Consider the following 26777-nt stretch of genomic DNA (forward strand, 5'->3'; position numbering starts at 1 on the left):
TAATCAACATGCAACTCATCTTTGGACTTGAAGGTGACCTATGGTGACCTCTTGATCCAGTTTGATGTTAAAGGTTAACGTGTGTTGTTTGCATTATAGCATTTCTTTTAACGTCATTATCTGGAGTAGGTTCAATATCATGACTGCAAATGACATTTCATCACCATGATCAATCGCGGCAGTGCATTCCTGTTGGGTAGACCTGCTCACTCACCGCTAAAATGTCAAATTATAAGACCACGCTGGTCACACCCTGATTAACAGGCACTCCTATACGATGGCGGCGCTTGAACATCTTCTGCAGCTCACATCGGAAGCGGCCGTGGAGCCATGCGTATAGAAAAGGGTTGCAGCAGGATGAGGTCATGGCGCACAGGTGACACAGCAGCTGGATCAGTAAGAAGTAGCGTTTGTTAATCAAGTGAATGTCTATATCTCGCAACACAAACACATGAATAGGAAGCCAGCACACTGTGAAAGCAGACACCAAAAGTGCAACCAACCGAAAGATCTTCCTTTTACGGGCCTGCTGAGCGCCACACTGATCTTGTGTCCTGTGGCCCGGTGCGACGCAGTTCTTTAGTTTGACGGAAATGCAGAGGTAAGAGATGAAAATGGCCGAAAGCAGCAGGACGTAGGTGACCAGCAGGGTACTGTACGCATACACCAGTCTTTCTTTTTCTTGTTCCAGCCAGAACTCCTCACAGATGGTGAAGCCTTCTTCTTTGAACTCTACGTAATAGGTGTGAGCCACAGCTGGAGCCACCAGCCCACATGACAGCAGCCAAATTCCAGTTAGGATAGAAGCATGGGTGACCATAGAGGTGCGCTTCTTTAAGGGGTGCACTGTGGCGTAATACCTGAAACACAAGTGCAAGAGCAGAGCATTTAATGAGTAAAGGTTGAACAAAAAATTAAAAACTATACTAAGTTCATAAAAGCAGTCTCCTTTTCAGGATCAAAGATCAACAATCAAAGATGAATAATAATGATCAAAGAGCAGCAATCAGGATTAAAGATCAGCAATCAAAGATCAATACTCAAGATCAAAGATCAGATATTGGGGTCAAAAGTCAGCAATCACAGATTAGACACCAGGATCATCGGGATTGGGCGCAAAGATTCCAACCATATCTGTGTTTCCAACTGAACTGTGCATTTTAACTGTAGTTTAAAAGGCATTTTAAACAAAGCATTTTAAAAATTTAAAATAGAATAAAATATAATGCAATGCTCAAATACCCTCGGCCGTATGAGCATAAAAATAGGAAACACAATGTGACCCTTTGACCTCTTAAAATAGGTCAAGGTTACCCATCTTTGAACTTGTCCAAGGGTTGTGTCCCAAGAATGTTCCCTATGAATTTGAATAGGACTGGAGTTATGCTGAGCACAGATGGACGGACGCAAAGTCTTCGGAATACCCGATGGCCATATTTTGGCCTTAGCCCGTCTGTGGTCAGATATGCAATGCTGACTCCACTTTTAACTTTACTTGCTAGCTTTAGAAAGATATTCCCGCAAGACTTAGCTAGGCTAGCTCCTCAGCCTAGGCTTTAAATGTGACTGCCTGGCATCTCTATCTAATAACAGCACTTTCAGGCTACATACACTCGTACATCCCTTCAGCTGCCTACTTGTTTTCACTCAGGGTCATCACAGCAAATCTGAGGTGAATCGGCATATTGAGATGGCAGAAGTTTTACACCGGATGCCCTTCCTGACACAGTGCCACATTAGATGGAGAAATGTGGCAGGGGTGGGGTTTGAAGCAGGAAGCCTTCCGCATTGAAACCAAGCACACTAACCACTTGGCTACCACTCCTGCTCCAGGCTGCATACGTACACAAGTATTAAGTAATATATTGGTAACTTCAGAGACAGCTTGCTATAGTAGCTACGTACATCCAGCAGCATTAGGATGCAGGGTTGCACCTCATCACCATGAAGCCCCCACTGACATGTGACCATTTGAGAGAAACAGTGTGTCTAAAACTGAATACTTAAATGGATGGAATGGACTTATTTTAACAATTATTTCTTAAAATTTAAGTTACTATCTATCTACTTGCCATCAATTTAGTCCTTCATTAACTAAATACAATGAATCTAACTGACCTAACCTAAAATGTAAATTGAAAGTTTATTAGCCCATCAGCCTGTTACAAATAATAATAATAAAACACAGAAAATATGAGCTAATGGCCATACAAAATTTATTGAACACAATCTGATTTTACCTTGTCAACACATCTCTGGGAAAGCTTGCATGCCTTCAGTGGAATCAATATTCTCCAACCAACCGCGACAGTTTAGTTTGTTTTTCCACCCAAGAGAGCAGTTCTGTTCTGACAACCAGAAGGGCACTTAAGCCACCCAAGAGGGCAGTTTATCATGTTTTAACCAGCCATGAGGGCAGTTAATCATGTTTTAACCAGCCATGAGAGCAGTTAATTGTGTTTTATCCACCCAAGAGGGCAGTTTATCATGTTTTAACCATGATTTATTGCTGTGTTTAATCACTGTGTCAACATAAAATTAGAAATGTACAAGTACTGATATTTGTATTCTACAAATATTTCACAAAAGAAACAAATCATTTCACATTACAAACCTCATTTGCAAATAAATGACCAAGAAAAAAAATAAAAAAAATTTTTTCCAAGTATACTGCCCGATACCAAACAATAAAATAATAGTTGTTTGTGATGTTGTTATAATAAAATTATGATTAAAAACCTGATTAAACACAGCTTGATTTCCTTAAAAATTGCAGGACAAATCCTGATATGTCTTTTTAAAAGTGAAAATATTTGATATTTATGTTGGACTACACTATGCAAATGCTTTTCTGCACTATTAATATGCCTAAATCCTTTATGCAATACTATAAATTTTATATATATATATAGTGTAATAAATATTGTTACATTTTTAAATTATATATTTGTCTTTGTTAATTTGTGCTGCAGGAATATTTCCACCTTTGCCATTTTAAGGCATAATATGAAAATTCCAAGTTTACTATTACAAGTGGAATTACAATCTGTTCCTCTTTTGTTTATCTAATTTGTTCTGTCAATGAATTAAAAATTTTTCTACTACATGTAAAAGTAAGTCCCTTCGGCTGCTCCCTTGTTTGCACTTGGGGTCGCCACAGCAAATCCAAGGTGGATCTGCATGTTGAATTGTTCTACTACATATGACCGAGTATTATGTGAATAAACATTGATAAATACCACAAATTAGTATAAAAATCATGCAGTGCCTCACCTGTATGGTGGTCTTCCTCACTGTGTATGGAGGTGACTTTTGTTGTGTGGAGATTCTGTGCACACTCCTCCACACTGAATGAGTTCCATCTGCTCCTGTGCAAGACAGCAAGAGAGAGAGTCTGGAAATGACAGAAGCATCGAGATGACATCACAGCCAGGGAATTAAATTAAACCGATGTCTGTCTAAGAATGATTTAAATCAAATGCTACAAGCAAAGTAAAAATTCTACTTTGTCTTCACCACGTTATTTAATATAATTAATTCATAGCTGATACTGTTTGAGTGCTTATCTTATCTTATTTCAAGGCAAATTTCTGCAGAGAAACTGTAACACTACATGTTGCGCAGCAGTGAAAGTAATTTTTAAATGGTTCACTTTGAATTACAGCACTTTTATGAATCAATTTTTTTTAATTTAATTTATTCACATTATAAATACATTTCTAGCTGCAATCTGGTAAAGGATGGTTACAGTGTAGAACTAGAACTTCAAAATCAAATGGAAAAATGCAGATGATATTTATTGTATTATACATTAAAACTATTCATGGATTAATTCCTGCCATGGATTAGTGACACAAAACATGCACCATTTATGGTATTTTGAAATTTTGGATTTCCAGTGTTTGTTTGTGTTTTAATAAACATCTGTCTTTAATCACAGATTTTATGGTACAAATGTAACTTTGTAGTTTGACTTTTTTCTTGTATTTTATATACGGTGCATCCAGAAAGTATTCACAGCACTTCACTTTTTCCACATTTTGTTATGTACAGCTTTATTCCAAAATGGAGTAAATTCATATTTTTCCTCAAAATTGTACACACAATACACCATAATGACAATGTGAAAAAAGTTTGTTTGTTTTAGATTTTTGCAAAGTTATTTTTATAAAAAATGTAAAAATCACGCATTCACAGCCTTTGCCACGAAGCTCAAAATTGAGCTCAGGTGCATCCTGTTTCCACTGATCATCCTTAAGATGTTTCTACAGCTTAAGTGGAGTCCACCTGGGATAAATTCAGTTGATTGGACATGACCTGGAAAGGCACACACCTGTCTACATATAAGGTCGCACAGTTGACAGTGCATGTCAGAGCAAACACCAAGCATGAAGTCAAAGGAATTGTCTGTAGACCTCCGAGACAGGATTGTCTCAATTAAGGCACAAATCTGGGGAAGGGTACAGAAACATTTCTGCTGCTTTGAAGGTCCCAATGAGCACAGTGACCCCCATCATATCTTAATGGAAGAGGTTTAGCACCACCAGGACTCTTGCTAGAGCTGGTCGCTCATCTGAACTGAGCAATCGGGGGAGAAGGGCCTTAGGGAAGTGACCAAGAACCTGATGATCACTCTGTCAGAGCTGGAGACTGGCACTCGCTATCACTTCACAAAGTTTGATCTGGATCTGATCTGGATTGTGGATTTTGTGGACAATTGAATTTAATATTGAAAAGCTCCTTTGATATACATTTTGCATTATATCTCTATCAAAAGTGCCTCAAACACTCTAATTTTTCTGTTATGGATTTACCTACACCACCAAAATTGGATTGAGGTTCCAATTTTATGTCTGTTTATGATCTATATTCCAGTTATCAGTCAGAAACCAAGTGCCAAAAAGCAATGACATGCATATCAGAGATAACCAATGTAATGTGAAAATTATCTGAAAAAGAATTCAGAAGCTGAAAAAGTAAAAAAAAAAAAAAAAAAAAAAAAAAAAACCTGACAACACTACAAAAAAAAAAAAAAAAAAACTTCAAGTGCATGAACTAAAAATACGAGTACATACTCCTGACATTTGATCACATCTAATTTAGCTTATGAAAAGCCACTTTTAACAGGACTTTGAACTTTTTTCATGGTAAAACGTTGTGGAATTGGAAACTAGTGCTGGTGGGGGTTTGCGCTCTATGCGCGTGGTGCTGTAGTTTTTGATAAATTTGCAAAAAAAAACCCAAAAACAAAATAGAAAAAAAACTCATGTCATTATGGGGTGTTGTGAGTAGAATTTTGAGAGGAAAAAAAATGAATTTACTATATATAAAATGTGGAAAAAGTGAAGCGCTGTGAATACTTTATTGCCAACATTTATTATAATTGCTGTTTCTTCAAAGTGTGTACAGAGATTTGTTTTTAAGTACACTTTCATTGTGGTGGTTATTATTCTCTCCACCATCCTACAGAGGAGTTTTTAAGTTTGAGTCAAGGACTTTGTGACTTCATGAAGCAGGCGAAGGTGAAACCCAGAGCATAACTATCAAAATAATGTAGTTAGAGGTCTTTATGATGGCATAAGTGAGATAAAATGAAAAGCACCCAAAGAAAGTGAAACAACTCTTCAAAGACAGTGCCTACACAAGTTCTCTCTCTTTATTGGACTTGTTGCACACACTGACATACAGTAGTGTTCAGAATAATAGTAGTGCTATGTGACTAAAAAGATTAATCCAGGATTTGAGTATATTTCTTATTGTTACATGGGAAACAAGGTACCAATAGATTCAGTAGATTCTCACAAATCCAACAAGACCAAGCATTCATGATATGCACACTCTTAAGACTATGAAATTGGGCTATTAGTAAAAAAAAGTAGAAAAGGGGGTGTTCACAATAATAGTAGCATCTGCTGTTGACGCTACAAACTCAAAACTATTATGTTCAAACTGCTTCTATAGCAATCCTGTGAATCAATAACTAGTATTTAGTTGTATAACCACAGTTTTTCATGATTTCTTCACATCTGCAAGACAATTTTGTTGGTTTGGAACCAAGATTTTGCTCGTTTACTAGTGTGCTTGGGGTCATTGTCTTGTTGAAACACCCATTTCAAGGGCATGTCCTCTTCAGCATAAGGCAACATGACCTCTTCAAGTATTTTGACATATCCAAACTGATCCATGATACCTGGTATGCGCTATATAGGCCCAACACCATAGTAGGAGAAACATGCCCATATCATGATGCTTGCACCACCATGCTTCAATGTCTTCACTGTGAACTGTGGCTTGAATTCAGAGTTTTTGGGGTCGTCTCACAAACTGTCTGCGGCCCTTGGACCCAAAACGAACAATTTTACTCTTATCAGTCCAGAAAATATTCCTCCATTTCTCTTTAGGCCAGTTGATGTGTTCTTTGGCAAACTGTAACCTCTTCTGCACGTCTTTTATTTAACAGAGGGACTTTGCGAGGGATTCTTGTAAATAAATTAGCTTCACACAGGCGTCTTCTAACTGTCACAGCACTTACAGGTAACTCAAGACTGTCTTTGATAATCCTGGAGCTGATCAATGGGTGAGCCTTTGCCATTCTGGTTATTCTTCTATCCATTTTGATGGTTGTTTCTCCATTTTCTTTCATGCGTCTTTTTTTTTTTTTTTTGTCCATTTTAAAGCATTGGAGATCATTGTAGATGAACAGTCTATAATTTTTTGCACCTGTGTATAAGTTTCCCCCTCTCCAATCAACTTTTTAATCAAACTACGCTGTTCTTCTGAACAATGTCTTGAACATCCCATTTTCTTCAGACTTTCAAAGAGAAAAGCATGTTCAACAGGTGCTGGCTTCATCCTTAAATAGGGGACACCTGATTCACACCTGTTTGTTCCACAAAATTGACGAACTCACTGACTGAATGCCACACTACTATATTATTGTGAACGCCCCCTTTTTTTTTTACTTTTTTTACTAATAGCCCAATTTCATAGCGTTAAGAGTGTGCATATCATGAATGCTTGGTCTTGTTGGATTTGTGAGAATCTACTGGTACCTTGTTTCCCATGTAACAATAAGAAATATACTCAAAACCTGGATTAATCGTTTTAGTCACATAGCACTACTATTATTCTGAACACTACTGTACGCAAGTGATCACGTAACATCACCCACTGTCTATTGGAATAGTTAAAAATGTCTCTACAAAGGCATCATGTGCTGTCTAATCTAGACATCTGTTTGTCATAACTCAATTTCCATAGCAACCATAATAACTCCATTTCCCTTAAAGCTCAAACTTTTCAATGATTCAGTTATGTGTTTTGCACTTAACATTTTGTTAAAAAAACAAAGTGACTTTTTCAGTGAAGAATGCATGAACATCGGGCAACAGTTACGCTTCCATTGTTAGAAATGGCATCAAATAAATGTCACAGCTTTTGAGTAATGACTACAGCACAAGTATTTGAGGAAGTAATCACTGGGATGATTAGAGGCATCATAATATACACCTTTTCGGGTATTTTAAACAGGTTCCCAGGTGAACCATCCTTTAAGCCAGCAAATAAATAGTAAAAACTTTGGTACTGAAGAAATAACCTGTTTGGGTGGGTGACTTTACCTGTAAAGTGGACATGGCTTGCCACGCCCATAAGTCACACATTCAAGAGAAGAGTATCAGAAGCAGTAGACTAGCTCATCTCTCTCAGAGAAAGGCAGAGATCAGAAATCACTCTCAGTGACATTATTTTAGAAGGAGCTGTTTCAGGACAAAATTTGGTTTATAGAAGAATTTCATTATGTGCAGACTTGGACCTGGATCAACCGGAGGATGCTTAGCAATAAATCCCTACCATAATAATAATAATAAAAATAATAATATGCCTTTCTTTCTATAACATTAAGGTAAAACATTCAAAATGTTCCAAATAATAAAGCATTAAGCCCACACAATTTAACACAATTGAAAAACTAAAACCCCAAATACAAGCATATTATAAACAAACACTGCTTCATTGCTTTGCTTCATGTAAAATTGATCAAACTCAGGTCGTGCTGACAGTAGAACAAGCACCTCAGGCCACACTTCCCTATCCTTGGCCAAGTCTTCCAGTAGGATACAGAGGCATTATAGATATATGCTTACTTTGGGAAATAAGTTGAGTTTCCCAAAAGATGCAGATTTTTAGCCAAGAAATGTAAAATTTTTGGAGGAGGACAGAAAGGGAGGCTCTCAATTCACCAGTTGATTTACACTCCTATCCTCTCACCTATGGTCATGAACTTTGGGTAATGACCGAAAGAATAAGATCATAGATACAAGTGGCGGAAATGAGATTCCTCCATCAGGTATCCAGGATTACACTCTCAACTATATGGGGGGGTGACTGAGTAGAGCCACTGCTTCTTCACATTGAAAGGAGCCAGCTGAGATGGTTTGGACATCCAGTGATAACCCTGGTTGTCTCCCTAGGGAGGACTTCCAGGCACAGCCAATTGGGAGGAGACCAAGGGAAGAACCAGGATATGCTGGAGGAAATATATTTCCCAGCTGCCTAGTGAACACCTCGGGATCCCCCAGGGAAGACTCACAGGACTTGGCCGAAGATAGGGAGGTATGGGATGATTATGAGCTCCTTGGTCTGCTGTTACCACAACCGGAACAAGTGGCGTGGATGAATAAATGTTCAATTTTAACAAAGTTAGGTGGCACATTGTGAGTTTTGGTGAAGGTATGTGCTCTTAAGTTCTCTTCTGATTTAAAGAAATGTTTAAAGCCAACTGTTTAAAATATATTTGCACACCAGTGAGTGTAGCCGCCTCCTGGATAAATCAGCCTGAAGTTACAAAAACAAACAAACAAACAAAAAACCAAACAACTGTCATAATATATAAATGCACTGATATGTTTAAAGACTTTTTGGGATTCACAGAAATTTTACAAGTTCCTCAAAAACCTCTGAACACTTTGAAATAGGGTTCTCAGTGAAGTGTAGCTGCTATGACAGAATAACACAAATATACAATTGCTTGGACAAATGCATTAATGTGAACAATCAGTGTGATGAACAGAAAGTGTGCACAAAGCGTTAACACATACCACGATGTATATGAGGATTTTTCTATATTGCAGCAGAAACAGTGAATCAGTATGCATTCAATTAAACATGACACTGAGCACTGACTGTGCCTTTGACAGATGTAGAGGATGCTCCAGACACAAAGTTAATGAACAGTTGTTTTGGTTCCACCCAGTGGTCACCTTGGGTAGAAACACTAAATCTTGTTTCACAGCTTTGAAACAGAGCTGTAAGGTTGTATGAACCGAGACACCATCCTCAATTTAATTAGAGCAGACTTTACTGCCTTCCAAATCAAACCTGCATCCTTTTAATGTAATTAAGTCCAGTGAGTCAGGTCAGACCCAACAAAGTAAGAATTGCTACCAATTTAATAAGTGGACTTCACTGACCAGATAAAAATGTGACAAGACAGTGAGCGAAAGGTCAATAACAGCAGTTATTTATCCCCCTAAAGCTGTTACAAGCATCAATCGCTCTAATTAAGACCAATAATTAAGTGTTAAGACAGGATCAATAAGGAAAAACCCAGACGTGTTAAAGGTCACTGGTCTTTGGTTTTAATGTGTATCACAAACAGTCACATAAAACGTAGTAAGTGAAATACAAAGGCCACATAAGGAGAAATGTGAAAAATAGAACACATGTGGTTTGTAAAATAAAGCTGGACTATGTTATGGTGTTCTTAATTTTCGCCTCCACACAGCTCCAGCAGGATTTTGCGATAATCCCCAGACGTATCGCCCTGTAGTGACAAAGAGATCTGTGAGGCTTCGAACAATGACAAAAGACCACACAGTGTCTCATGAAGTCAAAATCACACGGTGAAAAACAAGACTTTTTGGTAAAAATGAATCCAAAAAACAAACAAACAAAAGAAAAACAGATAATCTAAAGATATGTTTTATTTTCTTCAAGCAAAATAAATGATCAGTTGCTGTTTTACTGCAGCTGAAGTGTGCAAAGCGGGTGCTTCTAAATTTCCCCCTGTAGTGCCTCACCTTGATGAAGGAGTGCAGAGTCTTGCCATACATCTTCAGGAACTGAGCCTTGATGTCCAACATGTCAATCTCAGCCCTGGAGACCATTAACCTGATGAGGACACTGTCTGTGGTGCCCAGCCCCTGCAGACAGAGATTGATTGTTTATTCACCTGCAAAGTGCTGATGTTCATGTCAAATGTGTGCATGTGTGATACTCATAAATCTACTGTACAGTTTGATTCTCTCTACACCAAATTTGGTGTGCTCATGGCTTGGGTAACTGGGCTACATATGGGCATATTTCTAATAAGTTTTATTGTGTATTTAACAGAATATTCGCATTGGCTTGGTGTATATCAGAAACAGCCACATAATCTCAAACCCGGGCTTCAATGTGTCACTGTGCGTCTGTCAATGTGACATTTGTGAACACAAATAACTCACAAGTTCTGATCATTTTGGACCAAACTTGGAGGATCCAGCAGAAATTTGCACAAGTATTTGGCACAAGTTTTATGCCAGATGTGGGCCCAGTTTTTATAACAAGAGAGACTATTAACAACAGCTATTTAGAGTTATTGGATAAAGAAATGTATGGTTACTGTTAAACACTACTGAAGTCATATACCATTGTTCCATTAGTCACATGATCTCTGACCATGGGTGACCTTGAAAGGTCAAACCTATTTGGAATGGATACCCCAAAGAACTGGTAAATGGGGCAACATGGTGGTTGGTGCAAGCCGTTAGTGTGTTTGCTTTACAAAACAGAAAGACTTCAACACACCATATATTCCCCATTCTCCACTTACATCTAGAGTCACATCAAGAGTGCACCTGGTGTAAAATTTGTATTAAATCAGCATATGGATATTTGATCGGGTGTGGTAACCCAGGCCAAAAAAAAAAAAAAAGAAAAAAAAAAAAGAGTGAAAACAAAAGATGCTACTTTTACTTCAAGAATTCATTCAAAGATAATAATAACTACTATTAAACACTAATATGAAGTCAAGTATCACTTTGCAGTTGGGTCATATAACCTTTGACCTCAGCTGACTTTGAAAGATCAAACTCAAGGTCATAACAGCTTCTAGCCAGTGTGGATTAACCCCTCTAAACCTGTATATCCCATCGATGGGAAATTTCACTTTTTATTTGTGAGATACTGACAAGCCAAAATGAGACAGATGGTAGGGGGTTAAACATGGTGGAAGGGTTGAATGGTAGTCAAAGGTAAAGTGATTCACTTTTGAACAGAACAGATCAAATGTAAATGCCACACAGGAAAAAACAAACATATTTAGGTATCACTGAATAATAAAGAATTAATTTGCATGAATCTGTGTCAAATGTGCAAGTGCAGATGGTGCACTCTCAGTGCCACTTCTTTTAGTATTATGTATTTTATCAGAGGCAGACCAAAATGTTGGACAGGAACCTATGTGTTAACAGTAAAAGGTCTTAAATTAATAAAATTCTGGGTCCATTTATTCTTCAAGGGAGACTGAACCACAAAAAATGGCACTACCATGTCCAAGAGTTTTCAGACAATATAGAGGCAAATGACTAGATGGAGGGAAAGATAATGAAAATGGTCATTTTTTTTTTTTTTTTTAGAGAGAGAGGGAGAGAGGTCTGGTCAAAACACATTAGCTAACATCACAGAAACAGAGTGTCAGTGAACCCACACAGTGTGTCAGATGTGAAAGACATGGACATACAAAGAGCTTATACATAACACTGATCAAAATAACTAGGGAACACAGCGTTCAAATTATTTTGAGCAGTGTATGTATATCGTGCTTGGTCTTCAATGAAAACTGCACATCATGTGTCAAATGAAAACCTTAAAACAAAATACTGATTTCTTCAGTCCATTTTTATGAGCACAAAATGGTTAATCTACAAATGAATAATGTGGAGCAGCTACACATAAACCAACAAAAGAACCACAGTAAGAGTACTTCCTTTACCTATCAAATATTTACCTTCATTGATTTGTAGAGACGCTCAGCAAAGAACGCTGGCTTGTTCCTCAGGCATTTCACTGCAAAACAAAAAGAATAAATCTCAGTGCTTTTACAGCAGCACCATAAACCACTCGTTTTGTACACAAAAGACACGAGCACAGAACAAAGTAGAAAATGACATCAAAGGTTACCAATAAAACACTGACAACAAATTCATAACAGTTATATTTATTATTGTTATTTACTGTTATTCTGGCTTCATATATTGGACATTGGTGAAATATTTGATCAGAACAGTCATTTTATGATCACATGATAATAAAACAGACAATGCTGCTGTGGTTCATTTTCTGGATTTGTTTTGGCTATAAAGTTCCGATTGTTTGCGCATATTAGAAAACTGTGTCTTTGAATGAAATTAGAGTAACAAACCGATGGCCAGGAAGACCTCCTCCAGACATCCAGACATCTCCCTCTTAATGCTGTCCTCAATGTCTCGTCCAGAAATCTTCTTATACTCCTCAAACACTGAGGGACCACACAGTATAATTAATGCAGGGGTCAAATAAAGCCACTCTGTCCCATTATCACAAGATGACATCCATCTTCACTTCTAGTACGACTTTAAATACTGTAATTCAAGGGTGCACATTTTAAAGGAGCAATTGTAATGCTGCTTTACTGGCTCCCACAAGAACAGATATTCAAACCTGCTTTGTATAAATCACATTTTGTGTTCACCATCAGCTATGTAAGAAAACTAATCAATGAAGGCTAAAAAAAATAATTTCTCTCTGCAAGATCCCTAATCCTCAAAATGATTCCACAAAGCTGTCATGAGTGATGGCAAATCAGCAGTCTCTGATTTCCTTCAAAACCCACCATAAGAGGTCAGTGTTTTCATCACCAGCCATCCAATTTCTAGGCAGGGGGTGCTGGAGCCTACCTATCCCAGCAGTTGTTTTTAATCACTCACGAGTCACGACTGCACCAAATTTAAGTCAAGGCAACTTCTTCATCAAGCATGACAAAATTCAGGATGCAAAGTCTGCAGCTTTTAACATGACAATTGAAAATATGCTGCAAAAATACCTCGGAGCAGATGTTTTTGGTTCCTCACACAGAGCACGGTGAGGAATTTAACTTCATCTGTGCCCCACCGAGCCTCACCAGCTTCATAGATTTCCTACAAAAAATGTCATAAATAAATAAAACTCTGAAGTGGTAACCTTTCCTTTATAGTCATTCACCTTAAATGTACAGACGAGCACAATTCAGTTCAATGAAACATAACTGTCCTGCAATCAACACCATCTTACTTAAAGTTAGGTTTGTGTTAGTATCTCACTTGGTGTACACACTTTGAGGCTGTACTTTGCGGAAGTGTTACATTTGACTAAATTATACAGCAATTAAGTGTTCCTAATATTCTGTCTAACATACTGGTATAGTTGGAAGACCAAAAACACTACACTTATTAAATCCAACAATGCAAAATTGACCGAAGAGCTGATATGACGAAGAAAAAGAAGCCCTCTTAGACACATCTTGACGCCTCTCAAACAGAATCGGTCGTAACTTTATTACTTATTCTAGAATATTGGTGTTGCAGCATATTGCGTTGTATAGTTGTGGATGTTATGCTGACCATTAAATGAGGATTTATCTCAAGATGTGAGAGCTTACTTTAGCATCTTTCACAGCCTGTGCTTCATCAACTTTGTCACTTTCATCGCGCCCGGCCTGCAAAACAACAGCACAAGAAAGAAAAGTGCACATGGTTAGTGCGCTTTGTGTCAGTGGGGAGGGTTCCTGGTTCAAACCCCAACCCTGCCACACCCCTCCATGTAATGTGGAGTTGTGTCAGGAAGGGCATCTGGTGTAAAACTTGTGCCAATTCAACATGCAGATCCACCTCGTATTTGCCTTGTGACCTTGAATGCAAACAAGGGTTAGTATTTAGCATTTAAAAATATAATAAAAGAATATAAAAATTATAAAAGGTTTTACAACAGAGAAGTGGGCGGCGCTTCCTCTTTCATAAACAATGTATAACTGGTGGACAAAATGTTTCACTCAAGTTCCCATTTTCTTTGTACAAGTTAGTTCACAGAACCAAAACAGTTTCAAAGCAGTCGAATTTCTCAACAAGTGACCAAAAAGTGGAAAAAACATTCTCATGGGAAAACTAAGACTGCCTTAAATAAGGACTTTTCATATTACACTCCAGAATGTTTGATTTCTTTCCTTCCAGTGGAGCAGAGGAAGGAACAGCATGGCAGCCAAGTGGTCACTGCATTTGCTTTCAAAGCAGAAGCTTCCCGGTTCAAGATCTCCCGCACTCATTCTCCATGTAATGTAAAGTTGCATCAGCAAGAGCATCCAGTGTAAAACCTTTTCCAAATCATTATTCAGATCCACTGTAGTGACTTTGAGCAAAAAACGAGAAGCTGAAAGAATTTACTAGTAGACGAAAGGAATCGAACACCTATGGTGGTCCAGTCTTTTTGTGAAAGCAACAAACCCTGAAGCTGGTGCTTGCTCACCGAGAGTAAAGAGACCAAAACTCTCTGAAACATTCCAGATGTGTCTCCACACACTGCGTCTTCCAGGGACTTCCCATATTCTGGGGGGGAAAAATGCATTTTAATAACTACAGTCTTAAATATAATAACAACGTTTATTTCTACAGCACTTTCAAATCCAATATATAATGTGCTACACAAAATAAAATACAATAAAACATTAGATCATAAGTTACCTGATGGACACATAAGTACATGCTTTGAAAAATGAAACCGCTGATGTGAACGCTCTAAAACTGCTTGGTAACTATTGTCATTCCTGCCATAAAAGAACAATCATTGAACAGTATGCTGTCACACAGAGCAGCTCTGGCTGCTGTGAATTATTTATGGCACATGCTGTTTTCTAATTGTAGATGTGAATGCATCACCAACAACAGAGGCGGAAACACAATAGCACAGCCGACATTGAGATGTCCCACAGCAGAAATTCTATGTAGTGCACAAAAGTCACACTGTTACCTTTCTTGTACACCATATTGATGGTTTGCATTTCAGCATTTGTCCTTGAAGCAAGAATATCAATGAGACAAGCCTCTTCTGTTCCAGCACCCTGAAAGCAGTATGTAAAAGCATCAGAGGGTCACTGAACAGCTTCTGATGCAAGAATACCTTTAAAATAAATTGAAATGGCTTCTAAACTCTGACCTTCATTGCGTGTCTCAACTCATAGGCATCATAAACTGGCGCCAGCATCAGGAGACCAAGAACGACGCTCCTGAAGTTTCCACTCAGCTCCGAGGACAGCTCATCAGCGAGGTCCTGAAGACAGACAAGCACAGTTGGAATAAAACCCCAACATTTTAACTATGTTAGGCCTGCCACCTACAAATAAATATAACTGTCAAATGCCCATCACAATCAGAATTCAGGAGGATTTCCACTGTTGTCAAAGTCGAAGGTATTCAGCAACTAGTCCAAACCAGTTTAAAACCATATTTAAAATATCTTAAATTCAGGTTAAATTTGCATATATTTGGTTTTGAGTTGCTTATATCAGCATAAGCACAGCTAATATCTGATTTAAAAACCATTTAAAGCAGTTTAAAGCTGATTATCCTTGGAGTACAACAACTAGTTAAATGTGAATACCAGCAGTCAGCAGACATAGGACGTGAAGTGGGGCACACCCTGGACAGGGCGCCAGTCTGTCGCAGGGCCATGTGAATACCAGTATATCTAATTCATCCTTTCAGTCGTGCAATGTGTTATTGACCTGTATGAATACTGAATATTTGTAGGAAGTTTTAGAGACCCAATTTGGTTGAGCCATGTGTCCTGCAAACATTTTTTTCTTCCATTTTTGAGCGCCATAACCGTAGAAAACTCTTCCAGCTAACAAGGCTGTCAAGTTCGACTTAGGTTTAAAACTAGACGTAAGTCTTCTCTCTTGTCTCAGACTACAGTAAATGACAGTAGGTTATTTATATTTGAGTGTTTTAATTTTGTTTCTATTTACATTACTTTTTTGTTATCTCAATAAATTGTATTTATTTAAAGTTATTTTTATAGCATTTATAAATAATTCATTTTAACAGTTGTGTGTTATTGTTCTTTTATTACAGTTGATTTTGTGGTGTACTTTGTTTACATGGTGTGGTGTGACTATGATGTAAAAATGCTATATAAATAAAATTATTTTTGTTAACAATGCAATGTAATAAAGCCGGAGATGTTGCTGTTGGTTTAGAGTCCTTTGCAACTACTGGTATCTCGATTCAACCAGTTTAAAGTGAGTAAAGACAGTTTACACCAAACTATCACGCATTCATGAAAAAAAGCCTCAGATAATTTCCGTCAAATGAATAATCAATTAATCAACTAAATGTTTCATCTTAAAATAATTTATTATAGACAGCCAGTGCTTTTAAGTATCAAAAGCTTAAAACATAAAATATATGCTGGAGACTGAGATCCTGGAATGAGAGAATAAGTTAAAAACAACTTTTTCTGCAGATAATTTTCATTTTTCTGCATCTTCAGACAGATGCATAGTGTCTCCACTAGAGGGTGTGGTTGTTGGGCAGCTCTGTGAAAGGCAAACTTTTCCACACATCTGGCCTGTGTGACCACATGTGGGCATCACCACTATGACTCACTCTTTCTGTCTCTGAGGATTCCTGCAGTGTTTGCTCTTTCTCTAACTGCCCCACACTAACCCAGCAACTTTCAGATAACATTAATAAAGGTATCGTAACAGGCACCGTACAGTGGCCTAAATGTTATCTAGTTATGTCAATAGAACAAACATCCTACACTTCCCTTTTAGTTAATATATAAATTGGGATGATCCTGAAACAAAGAAGCAGTTAGTGCTCAGGATCGATGAGAATTTAAGTGAAGGTTTCTCTTTTCTACAGATAACAAGGTTCCTTTTTGAGCCATTCTGTGTTTACAGTTTACAGGGGAGTAATCATTTCTGCTTTATAGTTAATGTTTAACTGAAATATTATTAGAAGAATGTTAACACAACTCCACAAGTTAAAACAAGAAAACAGAAAACATATCTACTACTCCTGCTGCTGCCAAACACCTGTCATTTTTAAATTTCTGCTATCGGTTCTGCTTTATGTTTGCTGCTGTGAAAAATACTTAAAAATTATTTAGACAGATCTGTGCTCTCAGTCAGAGTAATGACCCTCACCTTCCCCACTGACTGTTTGAAAGCCTCTTTGATGCGCTGCCGCTGGGCAATAGTACGATGTGCTAGGACCTCGATGATAGCCGCCTCATTAGTACCTAGGAGAAACCAAAATTCATCTTAAATGTATGAAAAATGTACCATCACATTTTCCTTTTCATAGCCCCACAACTCAAGAACAAGGCTTCAGCCCGAGTTACTCGTATAGTGTTTAGATCACTGACTGGTCGGGCATCAGCAGAGATTATCCTACCAGTTACCTATTAGCTTCACCACAGAAACCATCTGTTTCCAATCAACCTCAAACTAGAGTCAGGACAGGATGATTATGCTAGCAAACTCTAACAACATCAACATTCCACACTTTCTCATGCCTGCTGATCGAGAAAAAATGCAATTGTTCCACACTGCTTATTTCCTAGAATGTGCTTGTGTTAAGAGGTGTATTTACCCACTCACGTGGTTTGAGAACAGGGCAATGCATAATGAGATCAGTTCATTGCTCCTGCACAATCACCTCACCAAAAAATAATATCCTTTGTCATATCAAGAGTAAAGAGAAAACTTTACAGCACATGGTGCAAAGGTTAGGCAGAGTACAAGGATGCACTCTGCACAATTATTGCATTTGGAAGGAAACTTAGAACTGCTATGACAACAGGGACACAGAGCAACATTTTTAAATATAGTTTGCAACCTTTCCTGGAGAGGAAGAAACAGACTCAAAAGGAAAACATTCATAATTTTTTCCCCTACAATGATGTCTAAATGACACTGTAAAACATCTTACTAGCCAATGGTGGTTTCTGTGTCACTCACCAGCTCCTTTCATTGCATCTCTAAGCTTCTGGGCATCTGCTTCTGCATTGAAACCAGACGCCTCAGTCACAGTACCTCGATTTCCAATCTGGCAATAATAATAATACAAAAAAACAATTAAACCACATTGTAACAATGCATCTGTTGCACGGGAATAAAATGATAAACACATATGTAACTGTGTCCAAGACACACATCTACTTCTTTTCTGTTCCTTTTTGTTTGGGGGTGACCAGAGCAAAATCAGATCCATTTCAGGTCAATATCCATCCAGTCGTGTAATTTAAAAATGCTCACCCTTTACTGTCATAAAGTGTGTGTGTGTGTGTGTGTGGGGGGGGGGGGGGGGGGGGGGGGGGGTGAAATCAACATTTCAAATAATACATACTATTTATGCCTCTAAATACAAATCTATTGAATCTAACAGTTCAATAAATAAATAAAATAAAATGTAGTGGGACTCCCTCTGTGCATTACACATTTAATTTATTGTTTTTAAAGATCAATTTAAAAGAAAAAAAATCAGGCTTCTATATTACAATTATGCCCTTTCAAAAAATCGTATAATATCTACAACATGACATAAATTATGTAAAAGCAACCAATCTATTTACTCTTAAAATACTGCCCATCACTATAAAAGTGTGTATCACAATAATATAATAACAATCCATTTTCAACAAAACATGGAAAACTACCGTATGTTAAAACTATTTTTTAAAAAGGACTTATAAACCTTTTTTTTTTTGCGAATCCTATTACTTTAAATAATGTTGCTTGTATTTTAATCTTTCCTCATATTTTTATGATGTCTTATGTTGGCTTTTATCTGCCTTTTTAATTATGTTTTTTATCTTCTAGAACTGTGAAATTTGTTCTAAATATAAAATACATTCGAAATAACATCTATTATCATTGTTATTATTTTTATTATTATTATTAAATGCTTCCCAGTCTCATTCCCAACCAGCCAGAACAAAACTAGCTTAGTGTGTGTTGCAGAAAGGTCCAGTTTCTCATCATAAATGCAAATAAATTTAAATTGTGCTGCATGCACCACCATTCATGCGTGTTGTTTTGCACAGGTAGATACCATGCCAATGGTATAAACTCACCGCTGCCATTGTAGGACGAAGAATAATTTCCAAACTGGAAAGCTAAAAAATAAATAACAAATAATAATGTCAAATATATAATTCTATGCCTGTGAAATTCAATAAGTGCAGTACTGGCTTGGACGTCACTAAAAAGCTTTTAAAATTACCACAATTAACCTTAATTACAACCCCAATTCCAATGAAGTTGGGACGTTGTGTAAAATGTAAATAAAAACAGAATACAAATGATTTGCAAATCCTCTTCAACCTATATTCAATTGAATACACCACAAAGACAAGACATTTAATGTTCAAACTGATAGACTTTTTTTGTTTGTGTGCAAATATTTGCTCATTTTGAAATGGATGCCTGCAACACTTTTCAAAAAACTTGGGACAGTGGCTACAAAAGACTGGGAAAGTTGATGAATGCACAAAGAACACCTGTTTGGAACATTCCACAGGTGAAAAGGTTCACTGGAAACAGGTGAGTGTCATGATTGGGTATAAAAGGAGCATCCCCAAAAGGCTCAGCTGTTCACAAGCAAAGATGGGGCAAGGATCACCACTTTGTTAACAACAGCGTGAAAAAATAGTCCAACAGCTTAAGAACAATGTTTCTCAACATTCAATTGCAAGGAATTTAGGGATTCCATCATCTACAGTCCATAATATAATCTGAAGATTCAGAGAATCTGGAGAACTTTCTAAGCAACAAGGCCAAAAACCAACAATGAATGCTCGTGACCTTCAATCCCTCAGGCGGCACCTCATTAAAAACTGACATCATTGTGTAAAGGATCTTACTGCATGGGCTCCAGAACACTTCAGAAAACCACTGTCAGTTAACACAGTTCACTGCTACATCTACAAGTGCAAGTTAAAAGTCTACCATGCAAAGCGAAAGCCATACATCAACAACATCCAGAAACATCGCCGCCTTTTCTGGGCCTGAGCTCATTTGAAATGGGCAGACCCAAAGTGGAAAAGTGTGCTGTGGTCTGATGAGTCCACATTTCAAATTGTGTTTGGAAAGCATGGATGTCGTGTCCTCCGGACAAAAGAGGATAAAGATCATCCAGACTGTCACCAGCGCAAAGTTCAAAAGCCAGCATCTGTGATGGTATGGGGGTGTGTTAGTGCCCATGGCATGGGCAACTAACACATCTGTGATGGCACCATCAATGCTGAAAGGTACATCCAGATTTTGGAGCAACACATGCTGCCATCCAAGCAACATCTTTTTCAGGGATGTCCCTTCTTATTTCAGCAAGACAATGCCAAGCCACATTCTGCATGTGTTACAACAGCGTGGCTTCATAGTAAAAGAGTGCAGGTACTAAACTGGCCTGCCTGCAGTTCAGACCTGTCGCCCATTGAAAATGTGGCACATTATGAAGCGCAAAATATGACAACAGAGACCCCGGACTGTTGAACAACTGAAGTCATACATCAACCAAGAATGGGAAAGAATTCCACCTACAAAGCTTCAACAATTAGTGTCCTCAGTTCCCAAACGCTTATTGAGTGTTGTTAGAAGGAAAGGTGATGTAACACAGTGGTAAACATACCACTGTCTCAGCTTTTTTGAAACGTGTTGCGAGCATCCATTTCAAAATGAGCAAATATTTGCACAAAAACAATAAAGTTTATCAGTTTGAACATTAAATATCTTGTCTTTGTGGTGTATTCAATTGAACGTAGGTTGAAAAGGATTTGCAAATCATTGTATTCTGTTTTTATTTACATTTTACACAATGTCCCAACTTCATTGGAATTGGGGTTGTAATATTTTATGTAGTTCACCATATCAGATAGAGTTTCTGTCACATATTTGATCGTGAGCACACTTGCGTCCCATCACGGTGCAGGTAATTTCATGAAGCCAAGGTTTATTTGAACACACCTGTAATTACTCCACTGAGAGGAAACATTGTGCGGGTTAACTGTGGGGATCAACTTTCCAACTCAAAGCTCATTCATTTTTAGCTGAACTCAAAGAACCACATCTGATTTCCATTTGAACATGATCATATTTTTATTACTTATGTTATAAATAAAGGGAGTCCTCAGTAAAAATTCAGCATCCTAAATCCTGCGCGTAGGTGAAAAGCTACACCTCAGCACAGATACACACTTCACAGTGCATGTATTGTCAGTTTGTGTCACACAAATGTTTTCCTTTATAAACAAAATATTGGCTTGTTATTTTTATGTAAATACTAACCACAACAGTATTTAACACACATAATCAAACTACCCTCTGTCGTCTGTGTGCATTCTGTGTCTTGTGCTGTGGATCATTCATTTACATAAAACCATTAGCATTACGAGTATATTAGGTGTACAAGAAGGTTACAATCTTTAGCAAAAGCAGGCATGGTGGAATACAGGACTGCAGATAATGTTCACCCCCTTTATTTATTAATCTTTCATTATTTTTAATAAGCAATTTAGACAAAAAGAACAATATGCACAATTACAAGTTGTTTTTGTCTGACAATCTAAAACTCATAATACTGAAATTTTAACAACTGAAAACTGAGAAAAGACCCACAGCTACAACCAAGGTTTGGCAATTTTACTTGATGCAACAACTTAAGTGTTTTAATTCTCAAATGCATAATACCATATTTTATTATTACAACCTATGTAATAAAATAGTAGTCTATTCTTCTTTCCATCCTCAAAGGTATGAATGTTGGAACAAAAACATCCTTGCATGATCACTTTGTTTTTGACAACTGCCTAACCAACAGATTTTCTATACCGTACCATACCATTTGTATTCCTTCATGATTTGTGAAAATGACGTTTAAAGCCGGGCTCCCATTGCCAATATTTGATACCCAATTATGTACATTTTTGGCACAAAACAAAACTGAATACCCAACTGGGGCCTTAAAATGGGTATAATCTGTGGTAAATGAACACTATGAGCAACCGGGAAAATTTTAACATGTTTAAAAAAATTTATGACATGAGTACACAGTGTGATCCACAAAACCCAAATTATCATATGCAATATGTGCAGATGGTGGTATTCTAATTCTTTCACTTGAATCTTACAGAAAGCTTTGTTTATTATTTCATTACTGTATCTTGACGTAAATAATGTCTGCTTGAATGTGGATTCAGCTGCTCGGTTATTTTGATACCAGGCAACAGTTTACAATAAAACTAAAATACAATGCAGATTATTTTTTGTTTTGGAATGAAGGGTGACCGAATTTGAACACAGTGGTCTGCAGTGACTGTGTATAAGGGGAAATGCCCCGTTCCACTCCTGAATCCAGCAAAAGAATACATACACATACACTTGCATGATATCTATGTAGTAAAAGGAGGTGGGTGGACATGCGAGTCCAACATTCAGTGAGAGGGGCCTACCGTTCTCTGAGCAGAACCCTCCTGATTCTCCTCTGCAACATAAATCAATAACATAAATCCAATGAAAACAATGTGCCTTTCTTCAACAGAAGACAGTTTGAGCTGTTAATAGATGTGAATGTGGAAAAGTGTGGTAATAAGTGTTAGAGGACTGCATAGGCTGTATGAAGTAACATTGTGCAGTAGATGCAAGCAGATCATGTCATGGGACTCATCCGTTTTCAGGAGTTGTCAGCAGTAACAGTAGGAAACACACATTTTTGCCTAATACTTTAATAAACCAGGCCCAACTTGCTAATTTTTGAAATCGGAACAATAAATCTACAATGGGAAGTCGGCATAAAACAGTCATTTGTTAATGTATCCATACCCTGACTTTTTGAAAGAAAACTAGTAAAAGTGACAGTAACGGCAACAATTCTTATATTTAGTTTGTCCAATTACTTATGGCCTCTGAAAATGGGGGGCTACAAAAGGCCACAATTCCCTAAATGGGCAATACGATATTTCTGTTAAGCATTTAAGCATTTTGATTGTTTCCATTTAACTCCATCATGTTGTGCAGAGGCAAAATACAACTATGTCACTATCCAACAACTTATGGACTTCGCTATACAACTGTGCTTAGGCCTAAAAATCAACGTTTCGTGTTTTTGATTTACACTCACAACATAAAAGGAGTGTATAAAACATAAATAAGGTTTCCGGATGCAGTCAATATATCATAACTTTTACTTTGAGTTGGTGCGCGCGGGCACACCCTACAGACAGAACACGACCTGTGAGCCGACAAAATAGCGCAAAAACCAAACTCTGAAACAACACGTTACCTGTCCTGAAGACAAATTATGTCGTGTGGAGCCGCCAAGAGTCGATTTCACTCGAGAAAACTCAACCTTATACGCAGCAGCTGAGCCTCCTCCCCGCGAGATGTAAAGGACCCTCGCGCTCCTCCTCCTATGAAGAAGGAGGGGATAAACTGCAGGCTGAGTGTTGGACTACAATACCCACGATTCCGTCCGTGCGTCAACAGCAAGCAACAGCTAGGATGTTGCGATATCGCTGGCAGCCTGAGATTGCTGTGTTTGCAGCACGGATTAAAGGCAGCTGGCTGGATGGAAAGCTCTTCGTGATGTTTCGTTAGATGTCATACTGTGCGGTTTAGCGTTTGCAGAAGGCGTTGGCTTTATATTATTGTCGAGTCTGCGGTTGTTTTATTTTGCTACGCGCGGGAGGGGGAAAAAGAGACTTGCTCACGCTAATGTGTTAGCTCACGAGAGGGAAAACAGTTAAATGGCACCAGTTATGTGGGGGTAAAATGTTTGTTTCTCTTAATTGAGGATGGGAAAAACATTTCTGTTATCTGACGAGTCACACGTCGTTTCAGCGCAGTGGAAAACGATATCTTCAGAGGATAACCTGGATAACCTTACGCGACATGCTGTAGCGCGTAAGTAGCTAGCACTTAGCTAGCTGGACGAGATGGAGAAGGAACTAATGTCACCATCGTCATCCTCGGCAGTCGTCCACGAAGAGCTGGGTGGATAACTGAACAGTTTCTCCCGAGATGATTGCCTCCTGTGGCGTGTAAGTCACTTACATAACAGCGAGCGGCTGCAGCTATCACTTACTGGCTTGTGTTGGCAATCAAATGGGGAATTTGCCATCACAAATTTGGCTCGTCTCGTCTTATAAGTGACATATACTGAGCCGTCTTCTCGGTTCGGTTCTGATTTTGATCACTCTTTACCCAATCAGTTCAATTGTGTGCACTGGAAACAAGCAGTGCATCCCCGTGTTTCAAGCCATAAGTTCTGTCGTTTTGGACACAATGAGGAAGTTCTTTGATTCTCGTCGGGAGTTGGTCAGTTCTGGGCCTGGTTCTGGAGGAGGAGGTGTAGGAGGTTCTGGTTCCAGCCATGCAGGAGGGAATTTCATTGGACGAGCCTTTACAGTGGGGCGGCACCAAGTCACTGTCGAGGAGATAATTGCTGAAGGTGAGAACTGTTTGCATAGAGCAGTGATGCATTATGTTTTTATCAGTATGTTTTCATGTATGCCACTAAATTGAGCACAAACTGGTCCTTAAGTATAAGTACAGTGATGCAATTTTTGTAATTTTGTCTCTGCACACCACACCGGAAAGCCATCACGACAAAACTCTGAAGAAGTTGTAGGCTTCTGTAGATGGGACTGGTGAAGGTGTTAATTGTGCAACTTTTGCCTGTTGTATCACCTGTCACAGCTTCGTGGTGGAGTGGCACAGAGGATTTTCATATAACAAGACAGATCAAATCTAGGTGTTAGTCTTCCAGCAAAGTGTAGCTGAGACTTTGTATATTTTGAAGAAAATCCTTCTCTGTGTCCAAAATGACAGCACAAGAAGGAGACTACTAGTGAAGGCAGTCACAAAGACACCCATAACAACTTTGAAGGGGCATTAGGCTTCTACAGCTGTAATTTTATAAACTGGGCATAGTGCAACTTTTGCCTGTTGCATCACCAGTCACAGCTTCATGGTGAAGTGGAGCAGAGAAGGATTTTTTTTTTTTTATATGAGAAGACAGATCAAATCTAGGTGTGAGTCTTCCAGCAAAGTATAGCTGAGACTTCATAGGTTTTGAAGAAGATCGTTCTCTGTGCCACTGCATCATGCAGCTGTATAACTGATGGTGCAAAAGACAAAAGATGCACTATGCCCAGTTGCTAAAATCACAGTCGTAGAAGCCTAGAACCCTTCAGAATTGTTATGGGTGTCTCTGACTGTCTTCACTAGTAGTCTTTTTCTTGCGCTGTTGCATTTTCTTTTTGCATTTCTTTATGTTTGACATAAATTAAGTCATTGGGAGGAGGCCCCGGGGAAGACCCAGGACGCGCTGGAGGGACTACATCTCTCGGCTGGCTTGGGAACGCCTTGGGGTTCCCCCGGAGGAGCTGGGGGAGGTGTGTGTGGATCGGGAGGTCTGGGTGGCTTTGCTTGAGCTGCTGCCCCCGCGACCCGACTCCGGATAAAGCGGAAGAAAATGGATGGATGGATGGATGGATAAATTAAGTCTAAATTGTAGTATTCCTTGATTTGGAAATGTCCAAAGACAACTGACTGTAAAAGTAACATCTTGAATCAATAATAATCCGTGTCTTTAATGTGTCTAATTAGTTATGGCCGCCAACTGTGTATAAAATATTAAAATGATATTGTTTTTAAGGCAGTGGCTGTACTTAAGATGAGTTGTTAAGATTTAAGTTTTATGACATGGCGGAAGTTCTGGTGACACATGGTCTTTTGCCAGATTTTCACACTTTGACAGTCTGTACTTCTCTCGAACAACATGGATGAGTGATTGGAAGACGATGCAATTGCAGATTCTGAATTGTTGCACAAAAATGTGGAATTTGATTCCTTCAGACTTACTGTAGTTGAGTGGGAGAAACAAATATTTGTAAATATAAATAATGTTCCTGGGGGGGGAAAAATTGACTTCATATCAAGTAAGTCATTGTCTGTTTTGTTATGAAATTGCCATGTCTCGCATCCTCATCTACCACTGTCAGATAATCAGATTAATCAGTTTCTCATTACTATGTTGCACCCATTTCATCAAGAAGTAGAAACAGTGTTGAGCACGTATCAGTGCATGTCCTCTTTGCTTTTGCATGGCTGTTGAATCCTGTGCACTCAAACATTAACATGTGCAGTGTGTCCAATATATAGCAATGCACAAACAGCGACATGCATCCTAACTGCCGGTGTCGCCGACTGAATGGTCCCCCCTAAAATTGGTCTGCCTTTGCATCTGCACATGCGTCATTAGCGGTTCACGGATTAAAACCTCGTTTCTGCTTAAAAACTGCACTCCAGTCATCATCTGTGTCAGCAACAGATATCTGAAGCTTTCGTACAACAGTCATTTCCACGTAAATTCAGCATTATTTTATCATAAAAGGCAGCGGAAGCGATAAGAGCGCTGCGGCTAAAGGAGCTGCTAGCTGATGCGTTCACTGCGCATTAGTCATTTTAAAGAGTCACAGAATTTTGCAGAGTTTCTGCTTAAAACTGACTTTAGAATGATTTAAGAGGTTTTACTTTTATCATCTAATAGTTAATAATCCAGTTAATCCATCTGATTGCTTTGGGTGAAGAGACTCCGTCTCAGACGTGCTGTTGTGGTCCAAAATGATGCATGCGCAGATGCAAAAGGCGGACTAATTTTTAT

The 26777-nt window shown here is 38.4% G+C and overlaps 3 protein-coding genes across 6 annotated transcripts in view; 1 reads left to right on the forward strand and 2 right to left on the reverse strand.

The window, feature by feature from the left end:
* Positions 1 to 229: 229 nt before the first annotated feature.
* Positions 230 to 3424, reverse strand: LOC117530087 (prolactin-releasing peptide receptor-like). The gene is made up of 2 exons (XM_034193021.1): positions 3274 to 3424; positions 230 to 948 (listed from the first exon to the last, which is right to left on the reverse strand). The coding sequence occupies exons 1-2, from the start codon at positions 3422 to 3424 to the stop codon at positions 230 to 232; spliced, it is 870 nt and encodes a 289-aa protein (XP_034048912.1).
* A 6191-nt stretch (positions 3425 to 9615) lies between these two features.
* On the reverse strand, positions 9616 to 26419 carry anxa4 (annexin A4). Of its 3 annotated transcripts, none has more exons than XM_034191562.1 (14): positions 26413 to 26419; positions 23333 to 23342; positions 19192 to 19233; positions 18077 to 18164; positions 17261 to 17355; positions 15265 to 15378; positions 15079 to 15169; positions 14578 to 14657; positions 13718 to 13774; positions 13124 to 13217; positions 12464 to 12559; positions 12050 to 12108; positions 10080 to 10202; positions 9616 to 9823 (listed from the first exon to the last, which is right to left on the reverse strand). In XM_034191562.1, the coding sequence occupies exons 3-14, from the start codon at positions 19198 to 19200 to the stop codon at positions 9764 to 9766; spliced, it is 966 nt and encodes a 321-aa protein (XP_034047453.1). In that variant the 5' UTR covers positions 19201 to 19233; positions 23333 to 23342; positions 26413 to 26419; the 3' UTR covers positions 9616 to 9763. The 3 variants fall into 3 exon arrangements, with proteins under 3 accessions (XP_034047453.1, XP_034047451.1, XP_034047452.1); XM_034191560.1 differs by lacking the exons at positions 23333 to 23342; positions 26413 to 26419 and adding exons at positions 22564 to 22595; positions 23394 to 23445; XM_034191561.1 differs by lacking the exons at positions 23333 to 23342; positions 26413 to 26419 and adding an exon at positions 23387 to 23422.
* The window catches only part of aak1b (AP2 associated kinase 1b), a 50397-nt gene continuing 47209 nt past the window's right edge, over positions 23590 to 26777 (forward strand). For both annotated transcript variants that reach the window (XM_034191549.1, XM_034191550.1), the window contains exon 1: positions 23590 to 24560. In XM_034191549.1, the coding sequence (XP_034047440.1) occupies positions 24395 to 24560 (166 nt within the window). In that variant the 5' untranslated portion in view covers positions 23590 to 24394. The remainder of the gene's footprint in view (positions 24561 to 26777) is intronic.

This window comes from Thalassophryne amazonica, chromosome 17 (assembly GCF_902500255.1).
Source record: "Thalassophryne amazonica chromosome 17, fThaAma1.1, whole genome shotgun sequence".
NCBI classification, from domain to species: Eukaryota; Metazoa; Chordata; class Actinopteri; order Batrachoidiformes; family Batrachoididae; genus Thalassophryne; species Thalassophryne amazonica.